The sequence below is a fragment of the Carassius auratus genome, unplaced genomic scaffold (genome assembly GCF_003368295.1).
Source record: "Carassius auratus strain Wakin unplaced genomic scaffold, ASM336829v1 scaf_tig00028732, whole genome shotgun sequence".
Lineage (NCBI taxonomy): Eukaryota > Metazoa > Chordata > Actinopteri > Cypriniformes > Cyprinidae > Carassius > Carassius auratus.
Genome location: NW_020525717.1, coordinates 1 through 21,361, shown reverse-complemented (window position 1 = coordinate 21,361; position 21,361 = coordinate 1). Strand labels below are relative to the sequence as shown.

At 36.6% G+C, this 21,361-nt stretch overlaps 1 protein-coding gene across 1 annotated transcript; it reads left to right on the top strand.

The window, feature by feature from the left end:
• Nucleotides 1-1,326: 1,326 nt before the first annotated feature.
• Nucleotides 1,327-19,000, top strand: LOC113079617 (low-density lipoprotein receptor-related protein 1B-like; the record flags this gene model as incomplete). The annotated part of the gene is made up of 10 exons (XM_026251861.1): nucleotides 1,327-1,414; nucleotides 1,523-1,712; nucleotides 6,217-6,345; nucleotides 7,616-7,756; nucleotides 8,590-8,715; nucleotides 11,954-12,070; nucleotides 14,804-14,884; nucleotides 15,567-15,731; nucleotides 15,858-16,040; nucleotides 18,801-19,000. Coding segments are annotated over exons 1-10 (1,398 nt in total), but the record flags the coding sequence as incomplete, so codon positions are not given.
• Between the last annotated feature and the right edge of the window lie 2,361 nt (nucleotides 19,001-21,361).

The following is a 21,361-nucleotide window of genomic DNA, read 5'->3' as shown; positions in this document are numbered from 1 at the left end:
GCATTTGCTAAATAAACGACGTGGCGCTGGACGAGAAAATGCGACTGAACCTAGCAAACACACTTGCACTGCCCCTTGCGTCGCATTGCGCCAGATATATGATAAGGCCCATAATGTGCATTGATTGTGCATGGATAACTACGCTGACTATGCTTTACAATTGCATTTTATTCTGTGGAATGAAACACCATTATATTCTCATGCTCCTTGGCAGTTAAATGTGATCAAACACCTTAAGTGTTTGATCACATTTTTAACTCAGTCCTGTTTAGTTAATTTGAAGAGATTTTGTTTCTAAATAAAATGTGCAATAATTACGATCCATGAATGACCATTTAAAAATATAAGATTTTCTAAAATGCTTATTTTATATATTACAATAAGTGTAGTATTTAGGTTAAAAATAGTATACTTTTTTAAATTCCAGTGCAAAGAGGCTAATTAGAGGCATTTGGTTGTCAGAAAAAGTAATATTCATATATAATGCCATTGTTTAAACCTAACCTTATTGATGTTTAGTAAATACATGTATTTAGCTCTACTCTAGTTGCTAAATACAGTATTGCTGGTCATAACTGCATATTTTTTAGGTTTTTAGGTTCTATGTCAAAAACTCTCATTTTTTTTTTTTTTATGTTGTTTTTAAAAAGGTTATTACTGACCAGAAAATTTGGAAATTTAACCCAATGAAGAAGTTTTTAATTATTTTTACAAAACATAAAAAATAATAAAAACAACTCTTATTATGTTGCAACTCTGGTACAGTGATTTGCAGTGGGATATACAAAGATGTTGCATTATTTTGGCTACCAGATTAATACCTGAATGTCAAGATGAATTCTAGTGTCTTAAAATCCTGTAAAAGCTAAGGATATTCAGTTAAATAGTTTTCAGTGTTATACAAATAACTGATACATATGCATAAAACACACATTTCTTTCTTGGGAAGTCGCCATGGCTGGCGTTGTTCATTGGTCGGGCATCGACCAATGAAGGGAATTAGAATTTGTGCTAAACTTTGTAGGACAGTAGATCTCCAAGGCTAGAGTTTCCCACCCCTGAGACCACCAGAACAACGCCTATCTATTTTAAACCATCTAGAGCTGAATGGAAATTAATTTCGGTCTAAGATGGGTCCTCTTCAGCAATGTGTCATGATCTTAAAGATTTTAATTTCTCACTTGGTTTCTTAGATGGATGTACTGGACGGACTGGGAGGAGGATGAGTTAATTGACAGCAGAGGAAGGATAGAGAAGGCCTGGATGGATGGATCTCACCGTCAGATCTTCGTCACATCCAACATGCTGTGGCCCTAACGGCCTCACTCTGGACCACTCCTCCAGCGTCATGTACTGGTGTGATGCCTATTATGACCACATTGAGAAAATCTACCTCAACAGCAGCCACAGAACGGTTAGTAAATGAGTGAGTTGGCTCTTTAGTTCTCAGACACCTCAGTTTCCTCTCTCTGTTCATCTCAGTATTTCCCTGTGACTCACAGACCTGATCTACTTTTCACAGGTGGTGTACAGCGGGAAAGAGTTGAATCATCCATTTGGGATTGCGCATTACAAGAATTACATATTCTGGACCGATTACATGAACGCCTCGATATTCCGTCTGGATTTGTCATCCAATGATGTTGCCCTAATGCGGGCTGAAAGACCACCTCTCTTCGGGATTCAGGTGTATGACCCGCAAAGCCAGAAAGGTAAATATGAATATGTATGCTGTAGATTTTAAGCCATAATGAAATCTTGAAGTCTTGCCAAGGGCAGCAATGATATAGAAGGACTCTGATGTCTAGCTATTGACTGTCTTCCAGAAACTCTATAAATTGCTCGAGTTCTGAGGGGGTGGTCTGATTCTTTATATATCATCATCTCATAGCTCTGCCTAAAGGCCAAATCGTGTGTTGGCACACATTTGGCATACCGTACGATATACGGCTATGAAATATATTGGCCCATATGCATTCACCTTTTAAACAGCTGAACATTCTAGAAACTAATTTCACACCGGCAAGTCCGTGAATTTGAATAAATGCTTTGCAAAGGATATTCCCAGAGAAGGATACTTAATGATAATTTTAACCTTAAGACTTCATGATCCAAGCATTTTTGGGGCCCAGATCAAATAAGCCTAACTCCTCTCATATTTTAAAGGCTAATTTGAAGGCATTTGCAGAAAATTTGTATGATTTGTCATTCTGAGGTTCTGGATCCAGATCTCCACTTATGTCTCCAGTGACAAGCAATTGTTCTGAGGAACTGGGCAGTTTTTCTGGCGCCTATACTCAGCTTTGTGACATTTTTCTCCATCGCCCTGCTGAAATGGGTACAGCCAAATTACAAGGGAATTTACAAAGACAGAATTATACCACTGGTGGTGACTTTTGCACACATTTTCTTTCACTAGACCACTATATTTGGTGGCATAACTTGTTCTGGACAGGATAAAATGGCTTTGATCAAAACGGTCTTAGTTGTAAATGTCATAGAAGCTGTGAGCTAGTAAGTTGATTGAAGGGGGTTGATGAATGTTCATTTTGGTCTACAGTTTCTGCTCAAGGTTAATCGCTGTGGCGGCTCCTGTAGAGTTACTCTGTAACAACTTTGAAACTTCACAATCACCTGGAAGAGGGAGGCGGGAACCGCCGGACATTCAAACACAGCTTTAATAATAAAATAAACACAAAACAGCGAAACAGCCTCTCGCGGATGACTGCCACACACAAACAAAACACAAAATAAAGTCCAGGCCTGGTCCTCTCTCGTCCTTCACTGCGGTCGCTCCTCTTTTGTATCTTTCCACTCTCCTTTGTGGGACTTGAGACCGGTGATTGTAGTAGGTGTCGCTCATTTCCAATCACTCAACCGACCTCGCTCCATTCCCACGGCTCTCAGTCCTGCCCCTCTCGTCACATACTCATATGTTACATCTGGTAGAGATACTAAATTCTTAATGACAGCAAGCCAATGGCAGGCCAGGATTGACCCAGCCATTTCATGTACGGTAGGAAGATGAATAAGTGGCATTGCAAGCTGTGCTTAAATCGTTTTCAAACTTCAATTACCGGCTAAACAAAAAGACAAACTAAGGTATAGCAACTCACCAGTTTAAAAATACACAAAAGGGTCTCAAAAAGATATCCAAATGGGATTTAATTGATAATGAAGGTTAAACTTGGGAAACTTTTCCAAGGTGGTTGATGGTTGTAATTCATATGCTGTTGTTCTTAACGAACAGCTTGAAAATCATGTTTACGCTACACTACTGATGTTGACCAGATGTTCAGTGCATCATTTCGGCACCTGTGATTAAAGCTATTGGCAGCTGTAAGCACCTGTCAGTGTGCAACATAGGGGGTCTGAAACACTGTGGGGGACAGCACTGCCCACAGAAGCACTCAACATTGGATAGTGAATTAACACACTAAGCTAATGCAGCCAAGTGGAACTCTGCTGAATATATAATAACCTGCTAGTGCATTTAGATTGTAGTGGAAATGACAAGCCTTTGTTTATGAACTCTAAACTTTACTAAACATTTGTGCAACATTTGTATGTAATTTTTTATTTGATAATTAGCATGCATTCTTTAACTCTTTTTTAAAATGTGACTCAATGTATAAGCTATGATATAACAATTCTAAGTGCATGTTACAAGCATATCAGAAAAGCAAATTGTCTAATGTTCTCCATTTATCGTTTTACAAGCTTCACTTAGCTCTGTTCAGGAGTTGAGTTAGAGTTGTTGTCGCGTTATGCTACATTAGCTTGCTATGACTCATATTTTTTTTTTTTTTTTTTTTTTTGCCTGACTTGACAATTGAGAGTGAGCTGGGTATCATTTGCTCAGAACTGTTGTTCTATGAAATGGTCAGTGGTTTCAATTTACAGTCTTATATTCACATAAAACATTTAGCGTTTCCCTCAGGAAATGATATAGATGTCTGAACGGTTTTGTCTTTTTATCTAAATACATTATGGAGCCAAAAAAAGATAGACTTTTTGTGCCTGCTATGTGACTATCAGCTTATCCTCCTAAAATTATGTACAATTGATTCGTATATAGGGTAATTTACACTCATGGTCCATTACAATATTTTAACATCTAAAAGTGAAAAGCACTGTTTGTCCAATTAACGTGATCATGTTTAATCTGCATTTATCTCTGGAGATGATTCAGTGGACACATGTCCCTTAGAGTCCAATTGATGCCATTTTTCACCAGGAGTCTATGCCAGACACTTGCATCATTGATTTTAATGGAGCAAAGATCAATATTCATCGGACAGGCTCTGACCATGGCATTTCATGTCCTCTCTGGATGCTGGGCTTCACTGGGATAGCTATTTGCATTGGAAAAAGCATTAAATTGTTAATTTGGAGTGCTTGGACATGCTGTTAGTTGAAGTCCGTTGTAACACATTTAGTTTAACGCTCATGATCTTGTTCCTTATGACCTGATGTTGTTAACGTACTGTAACTTGTCCAAATGATTGTAAAAGAACTGGTTCAAGTAAATGATTCACTGATTCACTTGAGTTAAGTGCAGCCACATGTAGTGATGGCCGCTTTTGAAGCACTGCTTTGTGAAGCTTCGAACCTTATTGAATAATTGTTTTCGAAACAGTGGTTGGAAGCACCAATCAAACTGCCAAAGTTAGGGGATTTCAGTAAACTAGGCTTTGTTACATCATAACTGTCTCACAACATTTTCAAAATTTCAATGGTTTGCTGTTGGGTTATGCAAATTATGTGAGTTAATTGAGATCACCCCCCAGTGGTTTTTACCCCATCTCAGATAAGTTTTATGTTTATTGAGATATTTGTATAATTAAAAGAATGAGAAATAGTTAATAGTATCTTACTGGCATGTTTAGACAATCTACCTATAAGACTAAAACAAACAAACAACCCCCCCCCCATATTATATATAATAAAAAACACATATTATACAGACATACATATATTTAAAGGTATTTTATTATTTTAATTGCATTTACATTACTTTACTTTAAAAAACAAACAAAAAAAACAACAACAAACAAAGACATTTGCAATGGGTTTGTAAGAGTTTTTTGTTGCATTTACATAGTTTTGTCAGGCAGACATCACTAGAGTGTGGTTTTCTAGTGCTTCAAAATCATTTTACAAAATAATTTTGGTTCAGCTGATTCAAAGCTTCAAAAAGGTTTGTTTCTCCCATCACTAACCACAATCACCATGGCTTAGCAAATGTTCATGGGTGAAATTCAGTTGTTTCAATAGAAATGCAAGGAACTGGTAACTTTCCATCAGGATGGAAAATTTCCCAATGTGGTTTTCGAAACGGTTTCAAGTTTGTTGCATTAATTCGTCTGTTGACCAACAGAAACTGCAATTACAATTTTTGTTGAAGTTGAGGAAAAAGAGTGATTTTATATATATATTTAAATTTAAATTACATTTCAGTTGCATATTTTTGTTCAGCACGGCTTTTCATGTCATTTTTCGACTCTATATGCTATTTGAATAAAACATTTTATTTTTGTATTTAGTATAGATTTATATTTTCAATGTAATTTTGTCACCCCAAGTAATTTACATTTTCATTGGTTTACAGCCACATGAAACAGCCACATGTTTTAATATAACTGTATACATGAAGTATTATTCACCTAAGTAGCCTTAAAGGTGCAATGCGTAATGTTTACAACTATCTATTTACAGAAATGCAATACAATAAATATAACTATGTTTTTCAGAGGTGTATAAAAACCTTTCTTAATGAACCATTATGTTTTTTGACCTTAGACTGAGCTATTTCTATCTACATACACCATGGGTCCCCTTACATGGAAGTCGCCACCATGTTTCTACAGTAGCCCTAAACAGACAAACAACGTTTTGTCACTTTGTTGTTTTTGGGATTAAAACACTGACACAATGATGAACAAGTACATTAACATTCGCAAAAATATTAGTTGGTGGCAATTCGCAACCTCATCGCTAGATAGCACTAAAAATTACACAGTGCACCTTTAATGTAATGCGGTTTATATGTATACATTTTGTTTATAGTCTTTAACTAACTAATGCAGCTTCTCCATCACATTTTGCACATAAACGTACTATGAAATGTATGGTTTATTTGAAATTTTCAACCATGTATAATGCCTCCAAACTGCATTAAGTATCACATTTATCTTTCTTTGTGTTTTTCCTCAGGTAATAACAAGTGTTCGGCAAATCATGGTGGCTGTGGCACTTCGGCTCTATGCCTTACTACGCCTGCAGGTCACATGTGTGCCTGCGCAGACGGCCAACATTTGGAGAAAGATAACATCACCTGTTCATGTAAGCGTCTATTACTCATATAAATCATTATCTAGGCATAATACAATATATGAGCAATAGTTTGAATAATATGAGCGACATAAATATTACTGGCCACTGAAAACTTGTTGCATCATGTGTGGTTAGAGCTGATGTAATTGATTGTTATTCTGGGATTTACAAGTGGTATGTGGTAGAGCAGAATATGCAGATTTTGTCCTGGCACCCGCAGGCTAGTCAATAATGGTGGCGGTTTGTGGAAAATATGACAACAGATCAGATATGTTTATGTTAAGCTGAAAATATCCATTGATTTCCATTTCCAGTGGGGGATGTAAATGTCTCTGCTCAACCTGCGGTTTGGCTGAAACTGTGTTTGTGTTTGCGTGTGGTTTGGCCTTAAATCCATTGTAAACTCATGTGGATTCAATTTACGGCATAAATGACTCCATGGCTTCCTGTTTTGCTAACTTTTTATTTTATGTGTCATTATAAGTACACAGTAGAAGTGTGTTTGTGTGTACCAATCACTTAATTAAACCCCCATGTCGTTCCAAACCTGTAAAAGCTTTGTTCATCTTTGGAACACAGTTTAAGATATTTTGGATGTAAAGCTGAAGTGACTGTCCCATAGACTGCCAAGTAAATTACACTGTCGAGGTCCAGAAAAGTATAAAAAAAACGTCATCAGAATAGTCCATCTGCCAACAGTGCTTCAACCGTAACGTTATGAAGTTACAAGAATACTTTTTGTACACAAATAAAACAAAAATAACAACTCAAGTCAACAATATGTCTCCTCGGTTTCTCCCCGCGCCACCATAGTGCCAATTTGGAGAATATCCACTGGATGCAGGCAGCGTATGCTCCTCTGTGTCAGCCGCGCCACACAGATGCGCCGTTTTCATTCAAATCAAAGCATAAATATACATAGAAAATGTATCTTTGTGTCACGGTTGACACAGAATAGCGTACGCAGTTTGCATTTAACAGATATGTGTGCCAGTGCTATTTTAGTATAATATCTATTACAGTTTTGTTAATATTTTGAATGATTACATTTTTCTGTTTTCAGTTTTCAATTCTATTTAAAGTTTTAGTCATTTGGTTCATGTGTGTTTTGTCGGATTTGAATAAAATATGTATTTGTAGTTTTTAATCACACTTTATTCATTTAAATGATTTTGGTTTTAGTTAGCAATAACCCTGGTGTCTATAGACAGAGACAGAGAGAAGAGGCTTTGTGTGCGTGTATGTGCTTTCTCTAACATCTTGTTCCTGACCTTTTCAGCCCCATCAGAGGTCACTGAGACAAAGAGCTGCGGCCCAGCGGAGTTTCAGTGCCAGAACCAGCATTGCATTCAGCTCTCGTGGAAGTGTGATGGGGATTATGACTGCTCAGATGGCAGCGATGAAGATCTACACCTCTGCTGTAGGTCTTCTCTCACTTTTGTAGTCCAACTACAAACCTACAGAAACTAAGACTTTGTCCATAATAGAAAATACAAAAAAATACCAATACTAATATTATTGTATATAATACAAGAAGTATATACAATACAATATTTTATTTAAGGTTTTTATTGATGTAAATTATAGGTTTTATGTGCTCTGTAATAAAAATTAAAATAAAAATACAGTGATGGCATTAATATTTTTTTTAAATATTGATTACAACAGTGCATTTTAATGTGTAAAATAATAATTTACGTTTATATTTATTGATTCAATAAAATATATATATATATATATATATATATATATATATATATATATATATATATTATATTTAGTGCTGTCAAACATAAAGTTTTTGTTTTCAAAACATATGTATCTGTACTGTGTATATTTATTATGTATATATAAATACACCCATGCATGTATATATTTAATAAAAAATGGGTTTATATATTAAATATGTTTGTTCATAATATAAATTATATGAATATAAATATAGAGATGTAAATCATGTAAATATTTTCAAAATATATGCATGCATGTGTGTCTGTTTATATATACATTATAAATTTACACAGAACACACACATATATTATGCAAACAAATCTTTTATTTTGTGTGCAGTTAATCGCGAATAATCGTTTGACACCACTAGCTATATTACATTATATCAAGTTGAGCACATTTGCATTGTGGTATAGAGTATGCCGCTGTATGTTAGTATGACACATTGCAAAACATTTGGACACCCAGATGCTTTCAGATAAATTTGTGTTACCAATTGACAGGCCGTTTGTTTCTTCTCAGCCAATCGCATCTGCCCAGCGGACCAATTTAAATGCCTGAGCAACCGCTGTATCCCGAAGAGATGGCTGTGTGACGGCACCGACGACTGCGGCAGCAACGAGGATGAGTCCAACCGCACCTGCTCTGGTGAGCTTCACTCTGGAGCCCTGTCCTACATGGATGGCCCTGTATATGTGCCCAGCCATCCAGAACAACCTCGCCAAGAGGCCCCACTGCTGGGAGACACGTTGCTCGCTGTAGGCTACTTGTGCTCAAAGCTAGCGCCAACGGAGAATACATTGCTTTCAAAGGAGAAGTAGTCTTACATGACCCCCCCAACACATATAATTTCCCCTCGGTACAGACACATGTCACACGTTCCCTTCGGTCAGAGCGACTGCGCAGAAATAAAACTAGGTTTGCCCACGTTATTCATCATGCACTTGGTGGGATTTACACCTGACACACATCTGTTTCGGCCCAGTGAGCTCGAGTCCTTCATGAACATTTCCACATCTCGCTTTGGGTCGTCGTCGTTGTGCGAATGACCGAGTCGGTCAAGTTTACACCTCCTGGTAGGATCCGGCATCTAATTTACTTTTAGATTGAACCGTATCCCGTGGTCTAAATCTCTAGAAACGTTTGTCCAAGCTGTCTCCTTCTTTGGGGGTTTTCCTGAGATCGGGATAAATGCGTAATCCGAAACATCAATATCCCAGTAAAGATGCTGTGTTTATGTCACAACGTGTTGTCGGAGCTGTATCGTGGCACTTGATAAAAGGGCTGGAGACAAATTTCACACATTTCGCCAACAGGCAGCGGTCGATTTAATTTAGATAGCCTACAGACAAAGTTCCCCTTTGTGGGTAATACAATTTTCTAATCTAATCTCTAAAAGAAGAATTCAGAGAAAATCAATGACAAGAGTTTGGGAGAGTAGGAAAGGGGGAAGGAGAGTTTGTGCCAGCTTGTAATTTACAGTCATCTTATCTATCAAAGGAAATTCAAAATTTTGTGGTTGGATTGATTCCTCTGTACATACATATCATTTTTTTTTTTTTTTCCATAATAACTGCTAATTAAAATCCAACCAATTAGGTTTTTGTCATGAGAGACCTCACAATAATTTTCTAAATTTTAATAATAATAATAATACTAATAATAAAATGCTGACTTTTCTTGACTATTTACGATTTGAACTCAATTCGGTCTTCAGAGACGCCTTCATCACAAGGTCGCTTTCAAACCTGGGATCTTGAGGGAACTAATTAATCGTCTGGAAAGTGTAACGGGGAAAAAAAAGCCTAACTCCTTGTGTAATTAAGTAGCTCTGAATAACGAGACGTACATGCTTAAAACGAGAAATAATAATAAATAAAATAAAAAGGTTTCACACCCTCTGAAGATGAATAGATTGTTAAGATCAATGCCATTGACTTTTTGGCAAGAGTCCCAAGATGACACTCAGATGGAAACGTTCTCATTAGCAGGGTTCAGAATACACCTACAGTACCAAAATCTGAAATCTCAATAACAAAATTGGTAGAAATGAGACCCAAAGAAAACTTCAGGCATAGCTAAACTATGACGAACTAGCTATTGTCGCCAACTGACACATCAATTATTTATATCACCACACTGTGCTCGATTCATATTTTAACCTGTTACAATTTCTGCACTGATATGCATAAAACCTGTAAACAACCAAACTTGTGGTCTGTTACTCTGTCAGAATTCAAATCTGCACCTGTTCGAGCTGTATGTTCCAGTTTGCTCGCTTTCGTTCAAAGCTTCATAAAACAGCACAACCTGACCTTCAAAGTTTGCTCAAACACCTGCAATCCTTCTGCAGCAACATCGAAAGACTCTAGAAATGCAGGTAGTCTTCTATTCCTGGTTTACCCAAATATGAAAAAGGCAATTCCTCACTCTCATGTCATTCTGCACCTGCATTATATGTTTTCTTAGATTAAGCACAAAAGTAGCGTTTTTAGCGTCTTAATTCTGAGTAGACTCGACTTGACCTTTCTCCCACTATTACTGTCTTGTTTTCCCCTACACCATTTCCTTCTTCGACCGTATCTTCTAACTTGTTTATAGTGTCCTTTGTTAAATTGTGACCGAGGTTTGTCCAGTGATTCATGCCTCGAGGGTCACATACTTTATCTGAACATCCTTGATTCAAGTTCTCTCGTTGTCCCTGCAGGGCAGTTTGTCGGCCTCGTACAGCCATGAGTGAAAACAGTTATCTTTGGCCTTCAAAACACTTCACAGATCAATTTTTGTTCTTTTGTGATGCATTTTATAATGCTGTGATCAATAACTATTACAATTCAACCAAATACTCATCAGTCCTTTTAATTCTCCATGTGTTTGCTTCTGCTGTGTAGAGTTTGAAAGTTTTCTTGCAGTTTAACACACTGAGAGAAAACTTCTGAATCCTGCTGAGACGTTTTACCCGTTGGGTATATTTACCATATCCGTGTCTTCATAACATGGTTCATTTCTGTTCATAGGTGCCAGATGTTGATACAAAACACATTTTGAACACTGCACCCATTCATAAGTCCTGCAGGAAAGACACAAACTGTAATATTGGATGTCATGGGCTTAGGGGTTTATCTCTGAAAGCGATTACTCAATATCACGGCTGAGACTGGATACAGACCTGGAAAAGGTGGAAACAAATCCAGATGATTTTTCAGGCATGAAAAAAAAAAAAAAAAACTTGCCCTGGGGTCCAAAAGTATTAGATTTCATATAAAATCTTGGATTTATATTTCAGAGTTTTGTATTTTAGGGTTTCACTCTGATATACAGTTAGTAATTTAGTGTATGATACATACGTACACACACACACATACATACATACATATATATATATATATATATATATATATATATATATATATATATATATATATATATATATATATATATATATTAACATTTTATTAGTGCTCTGAGACATTTAAATTATTTTCTAAAATAATAGTTCATTGTTATCTTTTAAAATTCAAGTGATTTTTTTAGGGATCGTAATCATTATCATTAAAAGTTGCTAAATTTGAACAAGGAATTTAAGCTTTTTTTACTAGACTTTTAGGCTCTATTTTTAATGGTTTAGAAAAAAAATAATCATATCTATAGGTTTTTATTCGTAGTTATGGTGATAATGTAATTTATAATGAAAAGTTTTGTATTACAGGTAAATAAAGACTACAAGATTACCATGCTTATATATATATATGTGTATGTATGTGTGTGTGTGTTTAAGGGAATTGTTCTTTTCAGCACTCTTATCTTCTAATATGGGTTTTATACAAGATACAGGAGTGAGATTGAACACATCCATTTAATATCCGTGTTTTTTTGCTTATCACAGCCCAAACCTGCCAGCCAGGCCAGTTTCCCTGTGAGAATGGACGCTGTATCCAGGAGGACTGGCGCTGTGACCGTGATGATGACTGCGGGGATCAGTCGGATGAGTCTTCATCATGTGGTGAGTCTTCCTCACGCAGAGGCTTTGAAGTTCCCCTCTCTGTATTTACATATATTATCTTTGCTATCACAATTTTTCTGGTCTCTTTCACCATCAAGCCTCCATGTACTTCAATTAAAGGCTTTTTAAATCAATCCATAGTACAGTATTTTATCTTATTATATACTTTGAGCTTGTCCTTATTGGCTAATTGCATTGAAACATGATTCAAAACCACCCTTTATTTCTTCACTACTTGTGTTTCATTTCTTAAGGGTTTTATCAGAACAAGATCCTGCCTTTTATGTTTATGTAATAATTGTTGAACTGAATGCATAATTCACTTTCCAAATGATTTACAGAGAAATACGTCTTCTGTTTGTGAATGACCACACTTTGTATTTTCTCAAAAGGGAAGAACAAGGTCAGACGTGCTGTTTTGACTTCAGTTTAATCTGATGGCCTGAGGCTTTTAACGAGAATAGACAAGCTATTGAGAGCCCAGACAAAACGATGGAACAGATCTGAAAGTGTTTTCTGTAGAATCCTCACACAAACAAAGAAAAAGGCCTGTTTTGTTTTCATATTTCCTCAGTTGTTGGCTCTTTGATATCTTTTGATGTTTTTGTGCATGTGGAGGTCACACACTCTGTTCCCACCAAACTGCTTTGATTTGTGCAGTGAAGGCCACCTGCTGCTGTCATGATCACATCTGAACTGTGACCCTATTGGATGGTTTTCTGCATTCTGAAGTAAAAATTATCCAATGGGTGAGCAGAGTTATAGGCTTTCTTTGTTGTGTGGCAGCCAATCATTTGTTGTAGTACATGCAACATATAGCTGAATAAATAAGCTTTCCATTGATATATGGTTTAGCAGGATCAGACAACATTTAGCCGAGATACATCTATTTGAATATCTGGAATCTGAGGGTGCAAAAAAATCTAAATACTGAGAAAGTTGCCTTTAAATTTGTCCAAAAGAATTCTTAGCAATTCATATTACTAATCAAAAATTAATATTTATGATATATTTATGGAAGGAAATTTACAAAATATCTTCATGGAACATGAGCTTTACTTAATATCCTAACTTGTTTTTGTTTTTTTTGGCTTTGCTAAAAAAAAACAAAAAACAGCAACTTTAGTTTTGTGGTCCAGGGTCACATTTTTGTTTGTTGTATGCGATGGCTATTCAGTAGCAATTTGACGATTTCATGTAAATTGAATATTCTAAAAGTAAATGAATGATTGTTTTCTGTATGATCTGTCACATACAGTATTATTTTAGAGAACCTTTCTCCACTAAAAATAACCTTTGTGGAATGGAAAGATTCCATGGATGTTAAAAGTTCTTCATGGAACCATCAATGCCAATAAACTTTTATTTTTAAAAGTGCAGTTTTTATAAGAAACATATTTCTTGGTGTGAAGAACATTTTAATAAATGTGAAGAACCAGTTATGAAAATATTGATGTTAAACATTCTTCAAGGAACCATTATTGTGAACAATAAACATAATCAATAATGTATAATCAATAAACATAATCAATAATTTGGTAGAAGAACCATTTTGGTTCTCCAACTAACCTTCCAGTGAACATTTCTTGAACTTTTCATTGTTGGTGGTGTAAAAACATTTTAATAACCTAAAGGCCCTTTCAAACTTTAAAGAAAATTTTGTCAAATGGAATTTGTCTATGGATATTGAAGATTCTTCATGAAACCATCAAAGCCTTAATAGCATACATTTGGATGCATTATTTACCAATACTTAACAAAAAAAAAGGCTGGAACTCTGTATTTGCTGTGCTCAATAGCCAAAAAGTTAAGCATATGAGTGGCATTCTTGGATCTCATCATAAACACAAAGATAAGTCAAGGAACTAATCCTTATATATTGAAAAAAAACTACAAACTAACAATGAATACCTTTGGATGATGTTATGCTGCTTATTACCATGCTTTGAATATCTCAGCACTCCACGGCCTGCGGTAAACCCATTGTGACAGCTCGTGTCATCTGCGACAGCACCGTTCAGCTCGTGTAAATGAGAGATGAGAAATACCAGCAGATCTCCACCTCTCCTCCTCTGAGGGATGAAGTGTGCGTTTTAAGCTTTCTCCTCTGTTAGTCGTCGCATCTTATTACAGTTTAAATTTCCTCGGGTAACGTTCCAGGGATGCTTCGGTTCTCACGCACACACGGGCCGCGTATAGAGTAATTAAAGTTTATGCTTGGCTTCCTTAAATCAAAATCAATCTGGCACAGGAAAGCCGACCGTGCTCCGTCTGAGAAATGTAGAGCGTGCCCTGTTCGCCGTGAAGTCGCAGCATGTGGCGTCGCACGATTGCTCGCTCGCTCCATATCGCGACTCAGTGTCAGTTTGCCGCATACTTCCTGTCAGTAACCAGGGACCGTCTTTTTTTCTTATGCATGCTTAATTTTGAAAGGTGGTGCGACGCCACAAAGACGCCACCGTCAGTTTATTTGGAAAGACGCGTGAGGCAGGTTAGCACTTCTGTCTCTTGAGAGATAGAAACAGACTGAAAATTTTAGCAGAAACAAACTCCTCGTTTGTTGTTCTTGGCGGTGAAAAGTTGTTAGTCAAAGGCGTAATCTAAGCTTTTATTATTCTGTTCACATTTTCTTCCGGCATGGGCCCAACGTTGACTTGTGAAGTTGGAAGCGGGTGTCCTTTGCCAAGTAACGTTACTGCATTGAGATTGTTGTTGTTTTTGTGTCCTCCTTAGATTTCCCAACTTGTGAGCCGCTGACCCAGTTTGGCTGTACTAATGGGAAATGCATCAGTGTGAAATGGCACTGTGATTCCGGTGAGCTAAAGTGAACGAAAATCTGAATAGATTTTTATTTTATTATTTTATTTTTTGTTTTTAATGTATTCTTTTATCAGGATAATAATACTTAGATAATAATAAGGTGATAATAATTAGATGAAACAATTATTATTATTATTATTTTTTTTTTTTTTTGTTACACGTTTTATGTTACCCTTCTTCTGAAAAAAAAGTTAAAATAAATCTTGAACTTTATTTACTGGTAAAAGAAAATAAAATAATCCAATGTTGATCCCATGTTGTGTTTTTCCTGCTTATTTTCACACACTTTCTTCAATATATCCTTCCTTATTTCCTTCTTTCCTCGCTTTCTTCCACCCCTTCTTCTTTTAATTTAATATTCCCTCCATCCATCTTTCTTTCTTTTTCTCTTTCTTTCTTTCATTGTTCCTTTCATTTATCTTCATACTCTTCTTCCTTCATTGATATATTTCCTTTCGTCTATCCTTCTTACATTCTTTCCTTCTATTGTTCTTTCCATTTTTCCTCTTTTCCTTTCTTCTATGTAAACTTACTTCTTTCCTTCCTTTATTGATTCCTTTTATCCATCCGTCCTTCCATTCTTCTTTTCTTAATGCCTTTCTCCTTTTCAATCTATTATTCTTTCTTTATTTCCTTCATTTATCCATCCATCCCCCCTCTCTCTCTCTGTCTCTAGAGGATGACTGTGGGGACAGCAGTGATGAGGTGGGCTGCGTTCGCGCCTGTTCGGTGGCTCAGTTTCAGTGCACTAGCGGGAAGTGCATCCCTGAGCACTGGATGTGTGACGGGGACAATGACTGCGGTGACCTCAGCGACGAGAACACCACCTGCTCTAGGACAGGTGCTCATGATCACACAAAACACAAACACACAGAAGCATTGACCTAAAACTGACGTCTACCACCTTCAAAATGTCAACATTGGCAACCACAAAACTTTAACTTCTAAGACTCTTTCCCTCCATCAGCGCTCTCCAACATTAACGACTGCAGCGAGAAAGAGTTCCACTGCCGTGGCGATGGAAACTGCATTCCTGAAATATGGCGCTGCGACGGAGACAAAGATTGCGAGGACGGTAGCGATGAATTCGCCTGTGAGGGAGCCAAGAGAATGTGCGACCCCAAGGCAAAGTTCACCTGCAAGGTCTCAGGTAGAAAGCCACATCTATTACATAATCGCATAATTACATTACATAATCAAGTTTCACACTTTGGAAAATTCTCTATAATGTCATCTCTGGGTAAAGAGGGTCATACAGTATATATGATCATTTATCGATTGATTGTGGCCTGGAGTGGCATGATGAATCAGCACTCATTCAAGTTATATTGCATTACCATTATTCGGCTGAAAATGGGACTGTGATGTGAAAAGATGCTTCCAGATGGCCATTGATTATTGCTTTGCTTCCCTCTAGACTGAATTAATCATGTTTAAGATGCATCGTTTTGTTCTGATTGAGGCAGACCAGGAATATTTTATTACCCTTGTGAATCGGACTCAGGTAGAATTTGATTTGTGTTTGTGGGTAAGTGTGTGTGTGTGTGTGTGTGTGTGTCTGTGTGTGAATTGATCTGTGATGCTGAACTTCAAAAGTTAAGGGTTGGAAAGTGGAGCATTTGCCACTTTAAAAAGGCTGGAGGCTGTTTAATGATAGGAACTTTTGAGGAAAAAAAAGACCTATTTCAATCTGTGACGTAATGTACAGTACTAGGGATGTCAGTCATGTCAATATTACATAATATTAAGTTTAATTAAACAAATTAATGGCAGCTAAACTGAATATTTGCCCCAATTAAGATAATTAAAAGACATTGCATTGTGTCCGTCTGAAAACATCTTAAACCTGCCTTGACAGGTTACCTAGTCTTAGATGGTCAGACATGTCTATTTAAATAACTAAATTAATAGCTATTAATCACATTTAAAGGGATATCCGATAGATTAAAAAAAAAAATACCGTACATCCCTGCTGAAAAAATAAAAATTATATTATTGTACCCAAGAAATCAACTGAAAACATCTTAAACCAGCCTAAACTGGTTTCTTGTTCATAGCTGGTCTCTCAGGCCTAAATAATGAACCAAATAAATGGAAATTAATGTAATGTATGTGTATATTTGCTTTAAAAGAATTTCCAAATGAAGCTAAAAAAGAGACATTGCATTATTTCACTCAGTAAAAAAGCTGAAAACATCTTAAATCAGCCTTAACTGGTTACCTGGTCATATATGGCCTCTCAGGCATGTTTAATTAACAAAATTAATAAATAAAAAATAATAATAATAATTTTAAACAATTTTTTTTATTATTATTATTTTACCCAAGAAACCTGCTGAAAACATCCGTCCAGCCTAAACTTGTTTTCTGGTTTTAGATGGTCTCTCAAGGCTTGTCTGTTAGCTGGTTTTAGAGAGGTTTTGTGCTCTTATTTTCCTGGATGACCAGCTAGCTGTCTAGCTAAACACCAAATTGACTTAGCTAGAAGATTAGCTAAAAAAGCTATAGACTATAGGCCCCTCAGAAAATATCCTGTGTGAACACCCTCTTATTTCGTGTTGCTTGCTTTCGCTCAGTAACCTGTAGCAACTTGTTAGCATGTTTACATTAGCAATTTAAAGCACGTACCAGTTTCACATTTAAGGTGTCACAGTGTGTAATTTATGGTGTGGAACAAAACGTTAATGTCACGAACCTAATTTTATTCTTAAATCTAAAGCCGCGTTTGCAAAGCCATTAGAATCCCTGAGGGGAGCTGTTAGCGAAAATGCTAATTCACTTGCAGGTTGTAGAGCTACAAACTGAACAGCTAGAAACTATAGAACGACCGTCAAAATGATTTAGTGCCTTGGACCTTACATAAACATGGAAGAGATTTTGATATGAGCCTTTTTAATAGCATCTAGCCTGAATTCAGGTAGACCTAGCTCAACAAAGTTTCTGGAAAACCCAAAGTAAAGTGAATTAAAATCTGATTAAGCAAAGTCTCAGTGAAGGTCTAATGAACATGAAGACACTATTTGGTCTTGGAAGATACAGAAAAGTAATTTATGTACTCATCGCCCTGTTTCACCTTCTTAAAGAACTTGTCTGGAGAGATAATGAGGGAACCGCTAATGACTTGTCTCACATGCTCAAAAAAATGTATCGAAACACCTTTACTCAGTACACCAGTACAAACAAATGATAATTCTGTATGAAAATGTACAGAGAAAGTCATGTCTCGCATTGAAACTGTAGCAGTCTAGTGAGAAAAATGTCTGGATACCATTCAATTTCATAACTTGAAATGAAAATTCTGTCATCATTTACTCACCCTCATGTTGTTCCAAACCTGTATGAGTTGCTATCTTGTGTTGAACATAAAAGAAGTTTACACATACACATATTTTAATGTGTAATAAAATAAGATATTTTGGTAATCAAACAGTTGCTGGTTGCCATTGAGTTCCATAGTAGGAAGAAATAATAAAAATACTATGGAAGTCAATGGCGACCACCAACTGACACCAAATAACAGAATTTTCATTTAGGGTTTTTTTCCCTTTAAACTTCAAAAACGTCTGTTTCTCAAATACTTTTGCTAACAGTAGGTTTTTTTAACATTGCTTTTCCCCCCTTAAACTTTTTAGAAATATTTCTCTTTTTCAACGTAAAAAAAAATAAATAAAGATAAAAACAATGATTATGTACCTCATTATCGGTAATGATACGCCGAACAGCAAAGTCCAAAAAGCACTCTGAACCCATGTGTAGCCCTATGGGAAATTATATGCAATATCTTGAATGTGGTTAAAGAAAAAGTGTGCAAAAAGCAGTTAGCTTTGTATAGAAACGGCACAGAGAATTAATATGTAAAAGAAAGAAAAAAAAGGCCTTTAAAACGCATTTGTTTTGTTCCGCACTGTAGGGAAATGCATTAGCAAGGACTGGGTGTGCGATGGAGACATCGACTGCGAGGACCAATCGGATGAGGAGGGGTGTGAAGTATCTGTCTGTAGGCCTCCGAAGTTCCCCTGCGCAATGACACGTCTGTGTGCCTCCCGCCAGAACGAATCTGTAACGGCTGGAGGGACTGTGCCGACCATTCTGACGAGGGACCATACTGTGGTGAGTCATGGGATGGGGGTTGTTAGTTAACGCTGACCTGCCAGTGACACGAATGGTTATATAAGATTAATGTGATGTACACGCATTCATAAATCAACATCCTCGTCGTAACAGCATTTCTGTCAGATTTTCAGGTTAGGTTTAGGGGTTGACATACTGTATGGTTGTCTGTCTCTCTGTCTTTCTATTTTTTCCCCTTTTTATAAATGCCTGTTTCTTCCACATAGTAAATATGTAAACACACTTTTTAAGAAAATCAAATAATTAATATTTTTTTACTAATAATTTTGTATATTTTATATAAATAATCATATTTACATTACATTATTTAAACATATGCTATAATGCATTGCAGTATTATAGTAATGTTTGTATTATGTTGTAGTATTTTGCTTCCCAAGTAAGTTTTAGATATTTTGATTAGAAAACGGGACGAACAACACTTTTAGTGTTTTTTCTCCCAGTTGGGGTTTCGTTCTTATTCAATTTGATTCAGTTTTCTTTCAAAAACAAATTTTTTAGATAAATGTTATCCTTTAAAAATACACTTAAATAAATCTTACTCTTAGTTCGGAATGTACATATTTGAGTGCGATAGCATTATACAAATTCCCAAATAATGTCTTTATATCCTGCTTTATTCATTATTTTAATGTGAAATAAATGAATTTGTTCCTTTTTTTTGTGTGATTCCTGTAGTGTGTTTGTGTGTGTGTTCACACAGTAATTCTGATGCTGTGTGTGGCTCTTGGGGTATTTGAGGATTTTAGTGAGTGTGTATTAAGGTTCATTTAGGAAAGCTTTAGAGAGAGATCTCTTCCCTCAGGTGAGATGAGGTAGTGCTGGAATATCAGCTTAGAGCCAATTACATCTATCGGCCCCTCCACACACACACACACACACACTTTCCCCCTCCAGACTGATTAATGCTGGAGAGCACACTGAAAACTGGCCTCTGAGGATATGTGAGAGAAGAGAAACAGACTCTGGATGTCTTTTTTTCTGTTAGTAATGACTGAAGAGACTTATGTATGTATAGATCCGCCGTCTACTTGTGAATCGCCTTATTCTAGTAACAAAATATGAATCAAATATGAGGAATGACGCAACAAATTCAATATCTCTCATACTCCCCAGTCATATGACATTTAGCTGAAATATCATCAGATATCGGTTCCGTCTGTCAGAGAGGAGATTTGACTGTGAATTTATTTCCTCCTTTCGAGGCAAAATAATTTAGGTTTTTGTTAAGGATAGGCAGCAAAAAATCCAGCTCAATTCCGTTTAATTGTTTGTAGCAAAACCCACATGGAATCTGATTTTGACAAACCTCATCCAAACCGAATCGATATGTGGTTTGAAATCGGATTACGATCCGATGTGTTTCAGATCAGACCAGGTTTGTTTCGCCGTTCGGGACGTGACTGCAGTGACGTGCGCTAAAGCTAGATGTTATACAGTCACACAAGCATTTTCAGCTGAATTCCCTCTTTTATACACACATGTGCCGTTCTCTTTGTAATGAATAGTGAATGAGCAAACGAGCTTGCCATTTTGAACCCAGCATGTGCCAAATGTCCTCTTTTTACAATGGCCAGCTTCTTTGTATGTCTCTTACCTTAAGTCATCACAATGGCGACCATGCCAGATGCCAGATTTCGAGTACACTAGTTACAAAAATGGAGAATATTTTGAACTTTTAATGGTTATTTTTTTCCTTTTCCCCCAATATATTTAACATCACATTTCAGTAAAACGCCTCTATTAATAAAAGGGCCAATCAAACCCCCATTTAACTTGAAGCACATCTCAATGTGCTGCTGAAATATCTTGAACATGGCAATGAAAGTTGGCTGAACCCAAATCCTGCTAGCCACTGGCAGAGATGAATGCACTCGCCCTGGTCACGATAAACACAAAACCGTCGAAACCCAGTGGTCTAGAAACATTCCACAACATTTCTGAGTTAGATAAATAATTGTTTTAAAACAGACCTGGCCTGCACAATTATGGGGACTAATCTTGATGAATGGGGCTCCAGATCACGTACCAAGCTCTTTAGAGTGAATCTTGTAGAGAAAATAGGTCATCATTTATTTTATTTTTTGTTCTTTGTTTGTATGAAAACTCAAACGCTCCAAACAGATTGTCATTGCTTAGCTGTTCTTCACTTTATATATCTATATAACTATCAACAGCTCTTTCCTGATCTCACTGGGCCCTGCAAGGTTTTGCCCCGCGGCTGGTTTTCTCAGTGCTACAGAAGAGTTGCGAATTGACCTGCTGGCCTTTGGCCTGAATCGCTCTTGGCTTTTGGGATCCAAACATCTTCTGTCTTCTCGGTGCTATGGATTGTGAATT